This window comes from Pygocentrus nattereri, chromosome 3, assembly GCF_015220715.1.
Source record: "Pygocentrus nattereri isolate fPygNat1 chromosome 3, fPygNat1.pri, whole genome shotgun sequence".
Classification (NCBI taxonomy): domain Eukaryota; kingdom Metazoa; phylum Chordata; class Actinopteri; order Characiformes; family Serrasalmidae; genus Pygocentrus; species Pygocentrus nattereri.
Window position 1 is genome coordinate 14,544,437 of NC_051213.1, and position 18,276 is coordinate 14,562,712.

Here is an 18,276-nt window from a genome sequence, read left to right on the forward strand (position 1 = left end):
TTGTATTAATTATATACAAGAGGTCAGTTTTCTGCAAAGCTTACTAAAATTTTTACTACAGTTACATCCCTGTCCACCAATTATTTGAAACCTGTAAAGTTAAGGTTGGGTTTACATTAGTGATAATAATGATTTCAAACTTTTAAATGGTAGCGTAGTGTACATCTTTATTTTGTTGAAATCCCAAGTAGGCTAGGGTTTTGGTGGGATCTGTGCCTGGGTCTATAATGAGTACACAGTATAATGAGGCTGCCATTAAAACTGAAAATTGTAATGTATTTAAATGCTGATTACACTGTCGTTCACATATCCCATCTATAAGCCTAATTTACAAAAAAAAACCTAATTCAAAAATCCATTTGGGATTTTGGGAAAGCGGCTGAATAAAGTGCACACATTACCCATAATAGACTTCGCTGGAGCCCTAATTGAATGTGTTACCTTGCACACACAGTTGGGTATCTGGATAGGTGCCATATCATCATTTAAATAATTTAAGCGGATGGAGTTGACAAAAAAAAAATTCTTTCATATGCCACATGCTTCAGAGTCAGAAGCAGAATGTAAAAAACGGTTACCGGTGACCTTTGAGTCACCTGCTCAATATGGTGACAAAGTGAATGCTGCTGCTACCTTGAAATTCTGTATTCTGTTCTCCACTTAGTTATTGGTGACCCTATCCACAGTCATTACGGTGAGCTGAACATGAAGGTGAGCTGGCCATCCCTGACTGTGAAGAGGAAGCTGCTTAGAATACTATTCATTCAAAAGACCTCTTTGCAGAAATTACCTCATACACTCAGCGGTTCATCTTTCTTTAAACGTTACCAAGGATTATTTCACATTTTTTTAATGACTTTAGTTGGAAAATTTTCAAAATTTTCAAAGTAGAATTTGCACAGAACATCTTGCCAGCTTGTCCACATGCTTGTCTTTATATTGAATATTTTTATGATTTACACTAGTTTTACCCTTATTTCATACATCTGTGTTACCAAGCAACAATCAGAGACTGCCTTTCATTTCTTTACTGTACAGTTTAAACACCCATTGCATACATGAATAACAAAAGGTATTCATTTTTGGGAAGATATTTTTGAAGAGATTAGATGTATGATAATTCACTTGTGCAAAATAAAAATAAAAAAGGGATTTTCCAAAACTAGAGTTCGACAAATTAATCAAAGTTGCCAAAGTAGCAAGACCTGGTAGACCACCAAAATTGTCATCGTCAGTACTTAAAACAGCACTTAAAGCTTTCAACCAATCAAGCTCCACTCTTGTTTCAGATCTGAAAAAATCCACAGGTGTTTCTGTCCATCCTCCTACTGTGAAAGGAAAACATTATGAGTCTGAAAGGATGTGTAGCTGTGAAAACGTTATTGAGAAAAGGAAATAAACAAAAAAGAAGAACATTTTCAAATGAAACAAAGAAGCTGCTGGTTTTCTCAGGACAATGGACTGTCCACCACAGAGTCCAGATCTCAACATCACTGAAAGTGTTTTTGATTGCTTGTGAGAAGCAGAAAATTCAACCAACTTCTAAGACTGGAGGTGTGGAACAATATCTCTGCAGATTTCTTTCAAAAACTGAAAGTAAAACTACTGAAAATAATCGAAGCTGCTGTAAAGGCAATAGACTAAATACTGAAAAATTCGCTCAACTTTGTGTAATTTTCTGTTAAATTAATTTCTGCTTTTTTCCTGTTGATGAAAAATGTGTAACTTCTATGTGGCTGCATTGATGGAAAATTAAATAAGGGGTGGTCTCTGACTTTTACACATTGCTTTATTTTAAAGCGAGTCATAAGGCACACTAGGCCCTAGGCCTTAAATGGTCTGTCCAGCCATTTGAAGTAAATTGAGTATATAATAAACCGATATAATAATTGAATCACAGAATAACTACAAGCACAGCACTGAACAGCTGAACAAGTCCGACTGAGGATCTGTCTGTAATGCCACAAGATGGCAGCAATAAAGTCGCTGAATAAAGTCACTGTGCAGGATCATTGAGCATTGCAACATTCTGCATTTACCAACAGAGGTCACACTACAGTTGGTGGATTTCTTAGACATGTTTAAACACTGCCACTGTTCAACAGCCGCTTTTACAAATTCTATTAACCGATTTCTGATTAAACTTTGGCCAAGTCCAAATTGCTCTTCCTGGCCTCGTTTTGTTGCTGGTGAGGTGAGAAGACTGTCTTCGGGTGACTGGGACAAATTTCAATCTGATTTCTTTCACATGTCCAATCTTAAGAGGTCAGTTTTCACAAAGAGAAGATAAGGTAAAAAAGGTGAGCCTGCAGCACTCCAGAGGGATGTTCACTTACTGGAGGTCCTTTAGGTCCTAGAGATCCTTTCAGTCCAGGTGATCCTTTGGCCCCCTAAGCTCCAGAGACAAACCCAAGATCAATACCAATGTGCTTCTTGTGACTGCAACAACTGCGAAGGGATTGTGTAGTCTTATATGTTTCTTCAACGTTTTATGTCTGGGAACAATACTCGACGAAAATCAATCAAGGGCACATTATGATTTCACACGGCAGCCTGTTTGAGTCTGTTCTGCTTTATTCTTTATATATCAGACAAATAATATGGTAGAAGAATATAAGAGCTACGATAGGTCTTACCGGAGGTCCACTCAACCCGGCCTCACCAGGAAGTCCACGGATACCCTGAGGAAACAGAAAATGCTTTGACTGACATCACCCTGCCATTAATCATGATCCTCTTTTCTAGCTTCTGTAACCTCATTAATGGCAGCAAATTAATTCCATGTTATGGATAAGTCATTAAGCTGATTACAGCTTGGCAAGAAAAATGACGAATTCACAGACAAATTTGTACATATTACACAATATATGGAGGGTTTTGGGTCTGCACACTGTCTATGATTGTTCTCCTGGCCTCCTAAATGAGTTTAGTGGAAGCCACTTGACTACTCTGCTTCCTTTAGGAAGTCTCAGGCATGTTACAGTCGATACATACAATTACACACATGGGATAGTAATCACTGAAAAGCTGTTGTTAGAAGAACTTCTTGTCCACCACAGACTGACTAACCTAATATAGGTTATGAAATGAAGTAAAGACAATAAAGTAAAAAGCCTGGAGATGAGACGGGGTGTGTGGAGTCAATACAAGAAAATACTTAGAAAATACTTAGTCAATACTTAGAATATATCATTTCAGTGGATTATGATGCAATTATGTTCCCTGACTAAAGGTACTGACATGTACCTACAGGTACCACCCCTGTGACCAGAGGGGTACTGCCCCAGTGACAGTTTTTTACCTTCATTTTTGAGAGTGTAGCATTTTTTAGTATTTAGTGTTGTGAGTACTCTTTCAGCTCTTTTACTCTTTGTACCTTGTCTGTTTATATTTTGTCATTGTTGAATATATTTTGTGATGTTCAATGAAATATTTGACAATTTTAGCTATCAGGGCAGATTGAAGATCTGTGTGTTGTAAGTACCGGGTTGTTAAGAACTCAAAGAACATTTGCTGAAACTCCTATTAGTCATTCCTCACCAAATCACGTAGCCTTGTCCTATCATGAACTCTCATTAAAAAAAATCAACCAAAAACTTGCCAACAAACTTTCAAAGCTATGCTCCAATTAGTTTTCCAGTTATGATTTTTTTTTAATGTTTGGGTATTTTTGTACCATAAATATTGAATTTAACTTTTAATATTTAATATTTTATGCAATATTCCTACATTCCTAGGAAATCTGTGAATTATTTCCGAATGCAATTTTCAAAGCTACTATAAAACCAAAATAGCTGCATGAATTAAAATCCATTTTTAGTTGTTTTGGACTTGACTGGCCTTAATTTGAAAAACGGTAGCTTCAAATATTGAATCCAGTAATTAATAATTCGATTAATCATTTCTATAAATAAAATACTACATAAAACCTTAATTTAGCTAAATATTTTAACATTATTGACTGAAAATGGACAGAAAATAAAATTTCAACCACTGCACAATTTAGTTTGTAAAAATGCATACTCTAATAAATTAACCTGTTCAAGCAATTGTTTGCACAGAACTAGTTGATCTCAAGTAAAATATTATTCTGATTGTGTTCAATATTTAATATAGTTAATAGTGCAGCTCTGTTCAGTCATTCTTTAAGAAGGTAAACTCAAGAACAAAGAAATGATTAAGAACCTAATGGGCAAACTTTAAAACTTCGTAACTAAAAAAAAAATCAGTTTGCACCACTGCAAGAGTTTTTTGCTTGAATTTTTTCATAAATATACATTATGTGTCCAGACAGGGCCTGAGTGAGTTGGTGTGGAATGCACCCCCATACATATGAGGGTAAATAACACAAGGAAGAAAGAACATAGTTATCATGTATCATGCAAACAATAAAAAAACAAAAATCAAAGCAGAAAGCTTTTAAATCTGACAGCGGCTTCTGAACATTTGAATCATTGATTGTTAAGTGCAAAACAACCTCCATCGTGCCACAAACCGCCACTGGTATCCCATTTAAATGGAAGCATAAACACTTTTTATGTCGAAATATATATCTTTGGGTGTTACGTCTGCGACATGATGGCTTTAGAGAATGTTTTTATATTTGGCTCTTGTAGGCAGGACCCGTATTGAACCACGTTAAACCACCCATATCTTTTCATCACCTGCATTTGGCAGCCTGAAGTTCCACAGTGAAGAGTGAACTGCTGTTTCTTCAAAACAAAGAATAACCGTCCTCTGAGTAATGCTTGCAAACATGCAACCGGATACACAGTCCCTCTGCACCCATATCAGCAAAGTTTCTTCCTCCGGGTTACTCAAGCACCTACGACTCAAGCTTTACTGCACTGACATATAGCAGCATGGAGGAAACATCAAGGGGAATAAGGGAACAGGAACAGGTGTGTCACTTTGAAGTAATGCCACTTGCCTAGCGTCCGGGTTAATAATCATTTGATGGCGAGAGGAGTGCGTAGATTCCTCTCAAAGGCTCTTCCATCGGAGGGACGAGACCGGATCAAATAGCGAAACTAAAGAGATCGTTAGAGGGAATGATACTGAAAGGTAACACTCTGTGCAAGTGAGATAGTGACGGGGATGTCATGAATCCAATTACATAAGAGAAATGAAAGGCATCGTTTCTGGAGAGCAAAGTGAATCTCATAGTGACTTGCTTCGCTCACATAATTACCAAGAACTGGAGCTGGTACTGACTGATATTGAAGTTTAAGTAGTTTTTTCTTACATATGCATGACCAAAACATTTTAGTTCAGAAATGATAAATACACATTTATGACGCAACACATGAACATGAGTATGGCAATCAAACACTGTTCATTTGTATTTTGATATTATATCCATTATTGATACTGCTTATATAACCATGTGATGTAAGATTTTTCTGAGACAGTAAATTAGTGAGGCTGAGTCTTTCATTCATGGCTGAAACTGCTTTAGACATCACTGAGATGCTTGAGTAATTAATGCAGCCAAGCAAAGTATACAGTAGTCCATAAAGTGAGGGGGTGACATTAATGACAAAACCAGTCTCGTAAAAACCTTTGGTTGCGATGTCTTCTGCCACCATCCTCTAGTGAAGTGCAGCGCTGGAGAGTTTAGCCGGATTTCTTTTGACGCAAGACTGCAGAACAGCTCAGTTCTGTTTCATTGCTTTTTAGAGCAGATGTGAATCAAATTTTTAGAACCGTCTGGCCTTGAGTTTCATCATTGTGGGCTGTGTGCTACCCTCAGTTGCACAGGGAAACAAAGCTTGTGGTAATTCATTACACATGTTACTCAACCCACAACAACATAATTGATGTTTAAAGACAGTAGTTGGTACTGCTGCTGCAAATTGGCCTTAGAGAGAGCTCTATTGTTAGTCCATAGTTAGTCTGAGTTGCATTTGCTTTTCTAAACCAGCGTATAAGCCTAGCTGAGAAACTCTAGAACCCTTCAGTGTGTCCAAATTTGCACATGGCTAATATCTATCATGGTTAAGCAGAAGTGGAAAGTAACAAATTACATTTACTCTAGTTACAGTACTTAAGTACATTTTCAATTTACAATTAAATCATAGTACTTTTACTTTCACTTGAATGGATTTGTAATAAAGTATATTTCCTGGAGTTCATGTCTAATAAAATACTTTTACTTCTCTGATTTATTTTTTAACTTTTTAACTATCCCCCCATTTTGGCCTGAAAAGGATACCCAAAGTAAAAGGAGCACTTTTCCCACATGATCTTGGTCTCATTTGAAGTGTAACACTCAAAAGTCCTTTTCCCAACATGAATAAATGTATGAATGATTAACACAGAGTAACAGAGGCCAAATGACTCACAGATCTCTAAACTGATCTCTTACTCTTGCCATGTTATCAAGACCACATGTTTTGGATTATGATGTCTCTGTGGATGGTGGCAAGGCTTTAAAGGTAAGAATTCACAAAACTTTCTAGCATTAGCTCATTCAATGCTTATGTTGCGAATAAGACAATCATTACTGTGAGTAATGGATCATAAAATGGTTGCAGGAATCGAGTCCTGAGATTTCAAGCTTTCATGCATTTAAATTAATGTATGAAAACCGTAAGTGAATGCTTCCATGGAAGTGTGCTGGTACAGTGATCTAGATAAGGCTAATAACAGTTACAGAGTACAAATAAATGCGCGTTTTGGATCATAAATTAATAAGAAATATTTTAAAAGATTCAGTTCTGAAAGCCAGTCAAAACAGAGCAGCTCCCAAAAACTCTTCAGCTGTAATGAATTCAAAGATGTCAAGTGTAGTGGAGAAAGACACAGGAGGAAGTTACCAGTAAGAGTAATAATGAAGAAAACTGCTTCATTATTGTCTGACAAACATGCCCCCCCTAAACCTGCTGACATCTCCGCTTTTGTTGCGGTTAAGGAGGTCTAGGATACAGGCAATCCAGTCTAATACAGATTCCCTATAAACTCTGGCCAATTATTCTGCCACGATCAGATTTTTTGGTTTTCACTGCTTTTTGTCTTTTTTTTTTAAAGACTTAAGGTCTAAACAGGAACCTGATCAGACTGTGAGTTGAGGAGAATAAAAAAAAAAAGGTAACGTTAAGAAAGTTCATGTTCAAGCTGCCTTAAAGTTAGTGAATTTCAAATAGTAAGTTAAAGTGTTTTATGTCCTATCAACGTTTTCTTGTTTACAAATTGTATTTTTTATATTTATAATAAGTACAAATTCCTCAGAATTTTAAGGCAGGCTGGACACTAACTTTAAAAAAAACTCATTTCTTTTACAGTGTATATGGAAAAACAGACCTCGCCTCATGTGAGAAACAAGCCATCAGCAAGTGTTGTGCTGTAATAATCAGACCATCATCTAAACTCTAAACTCTTTATCCCCGATATCACCTCACAGATGATGCCACATCATCAGAACTTTTTTGTTTTGTCAGATAATCACGTAATGCAGCCTGACTCTACTCTGGACTCTCTCTCTCTCTCTCTCTCTCTCTCTCTCTGCACAGAAAGATGCATAAATGTGCACAATCAGAGCATACTGTGATCAGCCTCAGGACTCAAAACTTTTTTTCTCATGTAATATCATGTTTGGCTTTAGATTTATTTGTACAGATTATCACTATTGATGTAGCCAAATCAAATATTTTCAGGTTGTGACTACGGATATACAAAAAGAAGTAACTTGATTACTCAAGTAGTTTCTCAATGAACTACTTGTTTACTGTTCTGTTTACTTTTCTTTGCACTCAAGTAAATTATCACTGCAATAATTAAAGCTTTAATTAAGTAGGGATTTTCTGCACTCCTTCCTCCCCTGTGTTTAAGTAGCTGACAAAACTCAAAGCACTATTTGTCATTCTAATGTGTATTTGTAATGCATACAGGATGTTTTGAAAGGCCAGGATTTGAAGGCTCATTGAGTAAAATGCCAGCATTTGAGTGGAGGGAGATCATAGGGTAAGATATTCAGCATGTTGACATGGTGGCTCCATTGTGCATGTTCGCAGAGTGGTTTGGTTGTAATGGTGTGGATGGTGGCACTGTAGAGTGCTCGGAGGTTTGTAAACACTGTGGCTGGGGCTGGGCCCCTGGCTGGAATCGCCCCAACACAAGCTGTGCGTCTATTTATAGGTCTGCTTTCTGATTGCTTTTTTTCCCCTGACTGTTTTATGAAACCACTGCAAAGAAATTGTCCACTTTGCAAAAGAGACCTAACTATTGCCATAAACATTTGTAGGAGAGGTTTGTTTGGAGCAATAAACAAAACATACTTTCAGTCAGGGCACATGAATAAATGTAGAAGTTTCAATTGCCAATCCATATAAACTATGTAAAACAACACTTCCTTGAACAAAAGGGTAACGCTTTACTGTAGAGCAGGCCACAACACCTACATAAGCTCCTCATTACTTTTTACCCAAACATACAAAACATTTATAAAGGTTTATTTCTCTCCACCACTTTGGGACATTGTTCACATTTGATTTTAGAAACTGCAATATGACTTTCTATTTTTCTCACAGACATTTTGTTACTGAAAGACAATATTTTTTGACAAATTAATTCAACTTTATATTCAAGTTGTGTAAAGCAACATCTTTCAGAATGTTAATGAAATTTTGACTCAAGCATGTTGAATGTTGGCTTTTTTATGTAAAATTTGGGGGTAAGTTTTCTAGCTTGCTATTGTGCAGTTGGATCAAGAGTACTGATTCATAAGTGAGCTAAAATGTACTTTCAAATAGGTTTAAGCACAATTTATATAATATGATAACAAATAAAACAATCGAAATAAAGGTAAATAAATAAATTATTATAAAAGTGTATCAAGATGACTGTACGTCAGGTGTCAATTTTGTTTCTCACACTGGGCTCGTTCCTGAAATGACATCATGTTATAACAAATGACTTTGTAGCTTGTGTATATCACAGTGACATATTGCTGTAGATGTGACATACCTTAAATAATATAAACAGTCAAATCAATCTCTCTTTACCTTTGGGCCACAGAAAATGCTGACTTTCCTATGTCATATTATCAGCATGATGTCACTGGGACTTATACTGAGCTACAAAGTCATTTCATCCCAGAAAATCAGTGTTGATCTATATTAGTTGTCGTGAAGGGTTTATGTAGGTTGTCATATAGCCCAATAAAAAGAACAGTAACACTTTATTTGAGGGGTGTCTACATAAGCCATTCATAACATCTTACATGAACACTTCATAACACAGATGTTTAGGTCAATATTGATAAAACATACATGTTTTACATTATATTAATATGGACTACTAGGTCACTTTACTGAGAAAACATTTTTCAAAATAAAAAGTTCTAATTTTTAATTTTTTTTTTAAAAACTGTAGTATTTTCAGTAAAACACCTCATTTCTGGACAACTAAAATGAAAATGACCTTGCTCTACCCCTTTGGTAGTTAAGTGTTTTGACACTATTTGACACACATTGTACTAAGATTCAGTTTATAAATGTACATATACACTCAGTAACATGTTATGAAGTGTTTATGTAAGATGCTATGCATGTGTAATGTAGACATCCTTCAAGTAAAGTCTTACCAAAATAACAATAGAATCTATTAATGTTGACATTAACAGTCCATCACCCTGCTGGCCCATTCAACAAAGAGACTAACAAATGCAGCGAGTGAGGAAAGGTAGCAAACTCAAGTACATCAGCACCTGCTGAGAATAAGAAATAATGCTGTATATTAGCTAACAAGCACTATGTAACCAAAGGTTCTTATGATTCCTTTGTTCACATGTTAATCAGCGGTGAAAATAAACAGACGCATCTTATTTCCCCAACCTATCAGATCTCAGCACCCTCAGTGAGTTAACAACAGCGCAGAACAATATTATCTGCATCATTCCGACTGAAAAAAGAAAACAAACTTACCGGTGGTCCTGGTGGTCCACTTGGACCAGGCAAACCTGTATCGCCTTTATCACCCTGTTAAAAAGACAGAGAGACAGAGAGATAGAGAGAGAGAGACAGAGAGAGAGAGAGAGAGAGAGAGAGAGAGAGAGAGACAGAGAGAGAGACAGAGAGAGACAGAGAGAGACAGAGACAGAGACAGAGAGAGAGAGACAGAGAGAGAGACAGAGACAGAGACAGAGAGAGAGAGAGAGACAGAGAGAGAGAGAGAGAGAGAGACAGAGAGAGAGAGAGAGAGAGACAGAGAGAGAGAGAGAGAGAGAGACAGAGAGAGAGAGAGAGACAGAGAGAGACAAAGAGAGACAGAGACAGAGACAGAGAGAGAGAGAGAGACAGAGAGAGAGAGAGAGAGAGAGACAGAGAGAGAGAGAGAGAGAGACAGAGAGAGAGAGAGAGAGAGAGAGAGACAGAGAGAGACAAAGAGAGACAGAGACAGAGACAGAGAGAGAGAGACAGAGAGAGAGACAGAGACAGAGACAGAGAGAGAGAGACAGAGAGAGAGACAGAGAGAGAGAGAGAGAGAGAGAGAGAGAGACAGAGAGAGAGACAGAGACAGAGAGAGAGAGAGAGAGAGAGAGAGAGAGAGAGAGAGAGAGAGAGAGAGAGACATTATTATGATTATTTATTCTGGGTTCTATGAAATTTAAGTCAGTTACTCTGGCTGACTCTTCCCAAAGATCATAAAAAGCAACACTCGGATGCATCACAGTTACCAGCATGCATCACTAATCAGCTCAAGAGCTCAAACAGAAGCGGAGAGGGGTTTTTGTCTTTGATTATGTATTTAAGAGAGGACCACCCTCCTTTAGCCAGATGCTCAACAAGTTCATCTACATGGTGGAGTAAACAAGCAATTAAGGCAGTTTAACAGTTAAACAAGTCTGTTTTCAGTCCAGCCAACAGTAAAGGGCAGCAGGCCGCTATTTGAGTTACAGAGTGTGTGTTTTCTTGCAAAGCGCCAAGACTCACTGGACACATAAAACCAAGTCTTTCATTATGATACAAGGCTGCCATGACAAAGTAATAAAGACAGCACACAAATCTTTATAAGCTATAAACACTGAGAGCTGAAGAAAGATTTTTTTCTGTCCTCTGTCAGAACGGACTCAATTGCTTTGTGTGTACTTTTTAAGAGTTATTAGTGATCTTTATTAATACTCCTAGTCATTTTCCTGTGCTAAACATAGTGAGATTAGTTCTAACTAGGGCTATCAAATGTTTAAAATAAATCATTGTGATTAAAGGCACTATTTTGTGTAGTTAATCATGATGAATCCCTTATCAATCCAGGCGTATTACATACAAACACCTATTATTTAGTAACTAGCGGGACTTCAATGCAAACTAATGAAGCTATTCTTAGGTTATAGAAGTGTGTAATAATCAGTTGGGCCCTTTGGCAGGCCCATGGCTTGTTAAGGGGTCAATTGCATGTATTTTTTTTAAAGCACTGCAATCTGTTATAGCTATAAATTTGGACAGAATGAGCTTAATCAGAATGCATTTATACTTTTTTGTGTGCAGGCAAAGTTTATGTGAACCTAAAGATAAAAATAGGGTAAATTCCTGTTTTCGTGAGCAAAACAATACAGTGAGAGCAACAGCGACTGCATGTTTCTACTCCTCCACAACTGTAGCATCTCACTATCATAATGATGCATTACATCTCATTAATTTGAAAATGAAAATACAAGAAAATGAAAATGTAATGTATGTAAATATCATGGCAGTAGCTGGGTTTGGTATTTAAGGGGGCTACAGTTGTGGAGTCATAACAGCACACAAGCAGCTGGGCTTAGGCCAAAACTACAGATGATGTGAAGGATTAGTCTAATTTATTGTGGATCATTTATCATGTTAATGTGTTATTACTGACTTAACTTGGACACTAACAATTCAGATTTGTGCAGCCTAAGCAGTTTGAAATGGCTGTGAGTGCAGGCGTCAACACAATGCTCTACACAACAAAAAATTCGACAAAGTTACTGACAAAGTTCTAGGTGTGGATAGCAGACAAACACTTTGATGAATCTGAACACTGCTGGGCTGAAAGGGAAGCTGGTCATTAAGATGTTCTATGACTTTCTTTTCTTCTAGATTGTCAATTTTCTCTAGGCCCATAAAAATAACCCAAGCCTATCTTTACAGAAGGAGACCACCTATGAGATGGACATAAATCTGACCTGTGCAGGACTTTGGAACCAGTGTCCAGCCAATATACACATACGCACACATGGAGACACACATGCACACACATTTTCACAGGTTGGACAAGTTGATCAAAACAGAAGTGTGTGTTCTATCAAAACACAGAAAAATGCAATAAACATTTTAAAAAGGCTAAATTGATTTAAAAATACATTTTTAAAGAAACAACTGTGACAAAATGAAAAGCCACATTTTTATGAAGTTAGATACATGCGATTAGGAATTTGAATTAAATGCAAAAATCTCAATTTAAATGTCATTATTTTGAATGTATATCATACCATCTGAAATCAAATAATCTTAATATAAAAATTAAAAAGAGAGAATTGTGTAGTCTGATAAAGAACTGATGATGCACAACTGAATGTCTGGAATTCAATTTATAAAAATCAGAATCTGAAAAATTTTCAGATTCACTTTCACAATAACATCTGGGCAGACAAAAGCAGTTGAACACTGAATCACTTCAAGACAGGTAATAACACTTGTTTTATAACAGAGGTTATGCAGAATAGCCAGTAAAGCAATGTTTTGTTTTGTTTTTTTTAACAAAAGACACAAGTGTGCATGTGTAAAGTGTAGCATGAATGTATTTAGTACAGCGTTAGTTCAACCCCAGCATCATCAACATGCCTAAAACATTCCAGTTCTATTTCAGTCTCACTGCTGAGCTAAGAATGGTATATAACCTAAATAATATCTGGTCAGTGGTGGTCCCACAGTGGTGCCTTTCTACTGGTGGATGGGGTGAAAGGGGGTGGTTGATAAACTGCAATACACAAGCTTAAAAAAAAACAAGACCTGGTAGACACCAAAACTGCCCCATCAGATAAACAGTACTTACAGATTTCATCTCTGAGAGAGAGGAGAAAAACAAGCTCGACTCTTGCTTCAGATCTAAAAAATCTACAGGTGTTTCTGTCCATCCTTCCATTGTGAGAAGACAACCCAACACTAGTCTGAAAGGATGTGTTGTTGTCAAGAAGCTGTTAATGAGAAAATATACAGATCCTGGCGTTCTCAAAACCATGGACTGACCACCCCAGAGACTTTGACAATATTGAATGTGTTTGGGATTACTTGGATTGTGAAAAGTGGAAAATGCAATCAACTTCAAAGACTGAACTGGACGATGTGGAAAATTAAAGCTCTTTGAAAAACTGAAAGCAAGTCACATGAAAAGAATGGAAGCTGTGTTAAAGGCAAAAGATCTGCACTCTAATTAATGAAAAACAAATCATATATTCATTGTTGAATCTTTTGTATAATTTTCCTGATGCTGAATCATGTACAACTTGCATAACTTGTACTTAATGCCAATTTTGACTGGAATAATTAAATAAAAGAAGGGTGGTCTCTGACTTTTGCACCATACTGCAACCTATAAAGGGTTCATACTTCTGTGAAGGATATGCCATCTTTGTATTCCAGTTTTGCTGAGAACAAATTTGTGTGTGGAACATCTGACATTGATGGCAGTTTTCACCCTGTTAGCCAGATATGGTGCCACAATACCTTTGTGAAGTCTAATGCAGAAAAGGGTTTACTAGTTGTATTGTTTATATTTCTAACCGTCTAATAGCTTTGCTCTGTAGAAATTCAGAACAAATGTCTTTCTACAGTAAACATTGCCTGTTGTACTAAGCCACATCATTGGCTTGGACATACATTTAGTTTCCCCTGTATAATGATGGATATTATTAATTTTCATGTACTTCAGCAGAGGACCTGTCTTTACTGTCAAAGCAACTAGTTTTCTTTTTCACCTTCATTTATCTTGTTAAAGTCTTGTGAAATTGCAGCTAGGCTTGCAGCAAGTGGTTGTGATGTGGGAGCTGGTTTCTGTGCATTAGCCATCTGCTTGTGTGTACCTTTTAATTACACAGGCAAAAACATTGATTTTGGCAGCCAAACATGGCATTATAATCACACTACAGATCCATTACAAAGGCTTCAGACAAAGTGTTCCATGAGGCTCTGCCCCAGTCTTTGAAGAGGTAGACTAACCCAAACCTGTTCTCAACCCAGTCCTTACAAAGGTTTGCTGTATTCTAGATCCCCAAACATTATTACCTGCATCCTTGATTACTTGGCCCTGTGAATGGGAACTGGAATTGAAGAAGAATGCAGGTTGGCAACAGGGCCTCAAGAGCCAGCTTAAGATGCTGGGCTGTAAATGATTTCCTGCTCAGAGGCAGGGTTAACATTGATCTGCTGAAATCCATACTACATTTACATTCAGTAAGAGGCCCTGATCCACAATCAGCACATGCTAAAAATAGCTCTCTCAAAGACGTCGTTCACCTCATCCTCTCCCATCTGAGTGCATCTGGAGCAAGACAGTAGAATCATACCATTATGTGCCAAAACATTCAATCGGTCAGTACAGCTGTAATCTCTGTTATGATTTGGACTTAAATTGATATTGTACGCTGTGGATCTGACCTACATCCATAACTTAATATGACAACTCTGTCACATTCGGACAAACCTCACTGATTTCAACATGTTTTTAAAAGTGCCACATAGATCTCTCTATTATCAGATGCCTGATAAATATAGTGTACTCTGGTCAATGTGGTAGGAAATTGCTTCAGTTAACCATCAGGAGTGTTATTTTTCTATTACCCATAATTACTTAAGTGTAGAATAGTATGAATAATTAAATATTTGTGTAATTAATTGCATATCAATTCCATTATATATTATGTACTGTGACAGGTTTGAAACATTTTCCATTTGTTTTGATGTCAGTAAATGAAATAAAAGTTAATGTTTCTTCTTTCTTCAAAACAAGACTGCAGACACAAGAATAACTTTTCTTCCAATATAAATCATAATAAAACATGGTCTCAACTTACGTTATGAATTGGTATTTTTGACAAAATTCTTCCATTGGTTTAAGTATAAGTGATGAATACTTACACAAAATATAATTATACTAAATGATAAAAGTCACAAAACTGAAAAAGTGTAATTACATGGTTTTATATTTACAAGCTTCAACAACTGAATAGAACTGCATTTCAGTATTATGTCTACTTTCTAGCTTTATCATGGCTTCCATTATTTTAATGAGACTTGCTTTCAGTTTGTCAAATTTGACGTTTGCAGGGATATTTTTCCATACCTCCAAAGATCAGACTTAGATGTTGAGGTCTGGAAACCAGCAGCTTCTCTGTTTCTGTGCAATTGTTCTTTCTTGTGCTTTTATTTTTAATTTTCTTCTCATTGTGGGAGGATGGACAGAAACACCTGTGGATTGTTTCAGATCTGAAGTAAGAGTGGAGCTTGAGTTTTCTCCTCTCTCTCAAAGATAAAAGCTTTAAGTGGTTTTTGTCTGATGGTGAGAGTTTTGCGGGTCTACCAGGTCTTGCATGGTTGTTAGAAGTCACATTTTCTCTATCTTTTTATTATTTTTTAACTCCAGTTTTGGAAAGGTTTGACTTTCCCTTTCTTTATGTAAGTGAATGCATTCTGGCCATTTTGTCTGGAAATTAAATAAATGAAGGTTGATCTGTGACTCTTGCACAGTAGTATGATTACATAAGTAATGGTATATATTTATATTAAAATTACGTTCTGTATCAACATGTAGGAGAAAGCACTTCTGACTGTTCTGCATTTTGACTTTGAGTAATGACAGAACCTGGCAAAACATTCTGCATCCTCAACAATAACATTTCATTACATTTAAATCATAATCAAACTAATCTAATCTTCTACTCACAATGAAACATGGTATCGATTGAAAGTTAATTATCTGCCAGAGGGGACCTATAGAGGGGTTAACACAGCAAGTGGTCAACACATGCTGCACAAGTGCTGAGGTACAAATGAACCAGTTCATTATGTGGTCCGTTTCTGAGTGATCATGTTGTATTATTGTACTGTGTAATAGAGTTGTGTAAATAATTTAGCGGACAGTCTAAAGTAAGCTATCAGTCTCTGAGGCCAGAAATTGGAAGCAAAACCAACGAGTGCCTAATGACATTTTAATCAAAAGCATGTTCTCAAACCAAGTTATTATACCTGTGTTCTCTTTCATTACATGGCCAAATTACAAGTGAAATCAATATGATGAGAAGTATCTGCAGCATTCTGGAGGACTTGGTATACCCCAAATTACAAGGTGGTGGTTAAAACCTCTTACACACCCATGTAAAGCTTTGTCCTTGATAAGTACAACATCTGCAGGAATGTGTGGGGACACACAGGAGTGCCTGTTGTTGAACTTGCTGATTTGCGACTCTTAAATTGTTGTGATGTTGTTATGTAACGAGAGCTCAGGTTTTGAATCTCTTGGAAAACGGCCATGATATCACTGCATCAGTTTTAACACAAGCAAATAAAACATACAAAAACACCATGGCATCTTCAGCAGCTCCATCAACAGAGCTGCCAGTGGGCTTAACTGTGCTGAAGACTGCAATTTAGGTGGTCTCAGAAACTTAATGAAAGGTACATTAAAACTAAATATGTTTTACTACATTCATTGGTGGTTAATGGAGTTCAACTAATCCTGTAAATGAGCTGAATTTGTACTAAATCCAAGCACTTAAATATTTATAAGGCATCTATCATGTGTCATTTAGGATCCAAATTGACAAATCACTGTAATCAGTGTGATTGTGGGATCTGAAAGATTTAATGTGCATTTAGTATCTTCATTTAAAAGAAATTCATAGCCAATCATGCAGTTCAAAGCATTTTGTCCATATTCCAAAGCAACACACGCCATAATGAAAAAAGCATTTGAAAGAAAAAGATAAAAGACTGTTTGGAATTTGCTTAAATTGGCAACAGGTGATCGATTTAACCTCACTGTTTTCCAAATTTCGTGTAAATTGATCAAGCATTGACAACGCAAGGAGAAACTGTAGCTCTGTCTGTACTTGGCCCCTTAAAATGATTCATGTACAAGTAATACATGACTTTCCTCACCTGACTTTATAAGGCACAGGCACATGCAGACTGAGAAATGCATACAGAGAAAAACCTATACAGTGGTTTTTCTGAGATTTAAGCAGAGACAAATATACAGTTTAGTGCACATCTAGCAAGAAAATTGTTTCAGTGGGTGTAATTGCACTTGTTTTGACTTCACAGTCATCTTAAGAAGACGTGAATTGTCAGAGTGATTTACCAGCATGCCAGACATTTTTGTGTACATTTGGTGTCTGAATATTTACTTGACTTTAATGTGTCTCTTGAAGCTGAAATTTAAATAACGTATATGTAAAAAGTGGAGTGGGTGTGAAAATAGCATTTATGGATGTTTTTATGCATGTTTATGGACTTGAGTAATAGATGTACAGTGAACATGTTTTTAACAGTGCAGTATTATTGTGGTGTGTGTGTGTGTGTGTGTAAGGTGACTGCCCTGCAGCCTGAATGAGTCTGCAACACCCCACAACTGTAAAACTTCACCAGTAAAACCAGAAAGCCACATGAAAGCAGCCTAAATGGCCTAGTTACCTAACAACTCCATGGATGAGATGCTGTGTTGGAGAATACTTCAGTCTCAAAATCAGGCCTTACAGGCAGCTCATGTGGTTTTATGGTCTTTTAACTATCCTGTAATCCGAAAAGGGAAGGTTGCAGTCTAGAATTTGCAATTGGAGGTTATCTCTTCCACGTTTATTTCTCTCTACTGGAAGCTTCTCTGAAACAAACCATGCCACAATATAGTCGTTTCAGAAAACAGTCATAAAAAGTGCTTTTAAATGGCTTGGCAAGAAATGCAATTTCTGACCAAAATATATTCTGAAGTCATTTAAAATATGAATGTAAAAAAAAGAATGATATCTTGGAAAGCAAAGCCATTTGAAATATAGTCAAAAAATTATACATGACTTATTATAAAAGTTCTGTAATGAATATTATAACATTATATGACTTATTCCTGGACTTCTGGTACATATTTCATCAACACATAGACTTACTTGAATTTCACTGAAGCATTATTCATGAAACAAGCAAAGTTGTCTGCTAATGGAATTAGATATTTTGAGAAAATGCTTAATAAAAATAGTACTTTAATAAAATACTTAAAATAAGTAAATGTCTAGACAGAGCTTGAGTACTCATTCTTACAACATTCTGA

General features: G+C 36.5%; 1 protein-coding gene across 1 annotated transcript in view; it reads right to left on the reverse strand.

Moving 5' to 3' along the window:
* si:dkey-225n22.4 (collagen alpha-1(XXI) chain) overlaps window positions 1–18,276 on the reverse strand; it is a 58,787-nt gene that overhangs the window by 16,577 nt on the left and 23,934 nt on the right. Inside the window, exons 15-17 of the mRNA XM_017703869.1 lie at window positions 9,924–9,977; window positions 2,637–2,681; window positions 2,337–2,390 (exon numbers count right to left, since the gene is read on the reverse strand). Coding sequence (XP_017559358.1) covers window positions 2,337–2,390; window positions 2,637–2,681; window positions 9,924–9,977 — 153 coding nt within the window. The remainder of the gene's footprint in view (window positions 1–2,336; window positions 2,391–2,636; window positions 2,682–9,923; window positions 9,978–18,276) is intronic.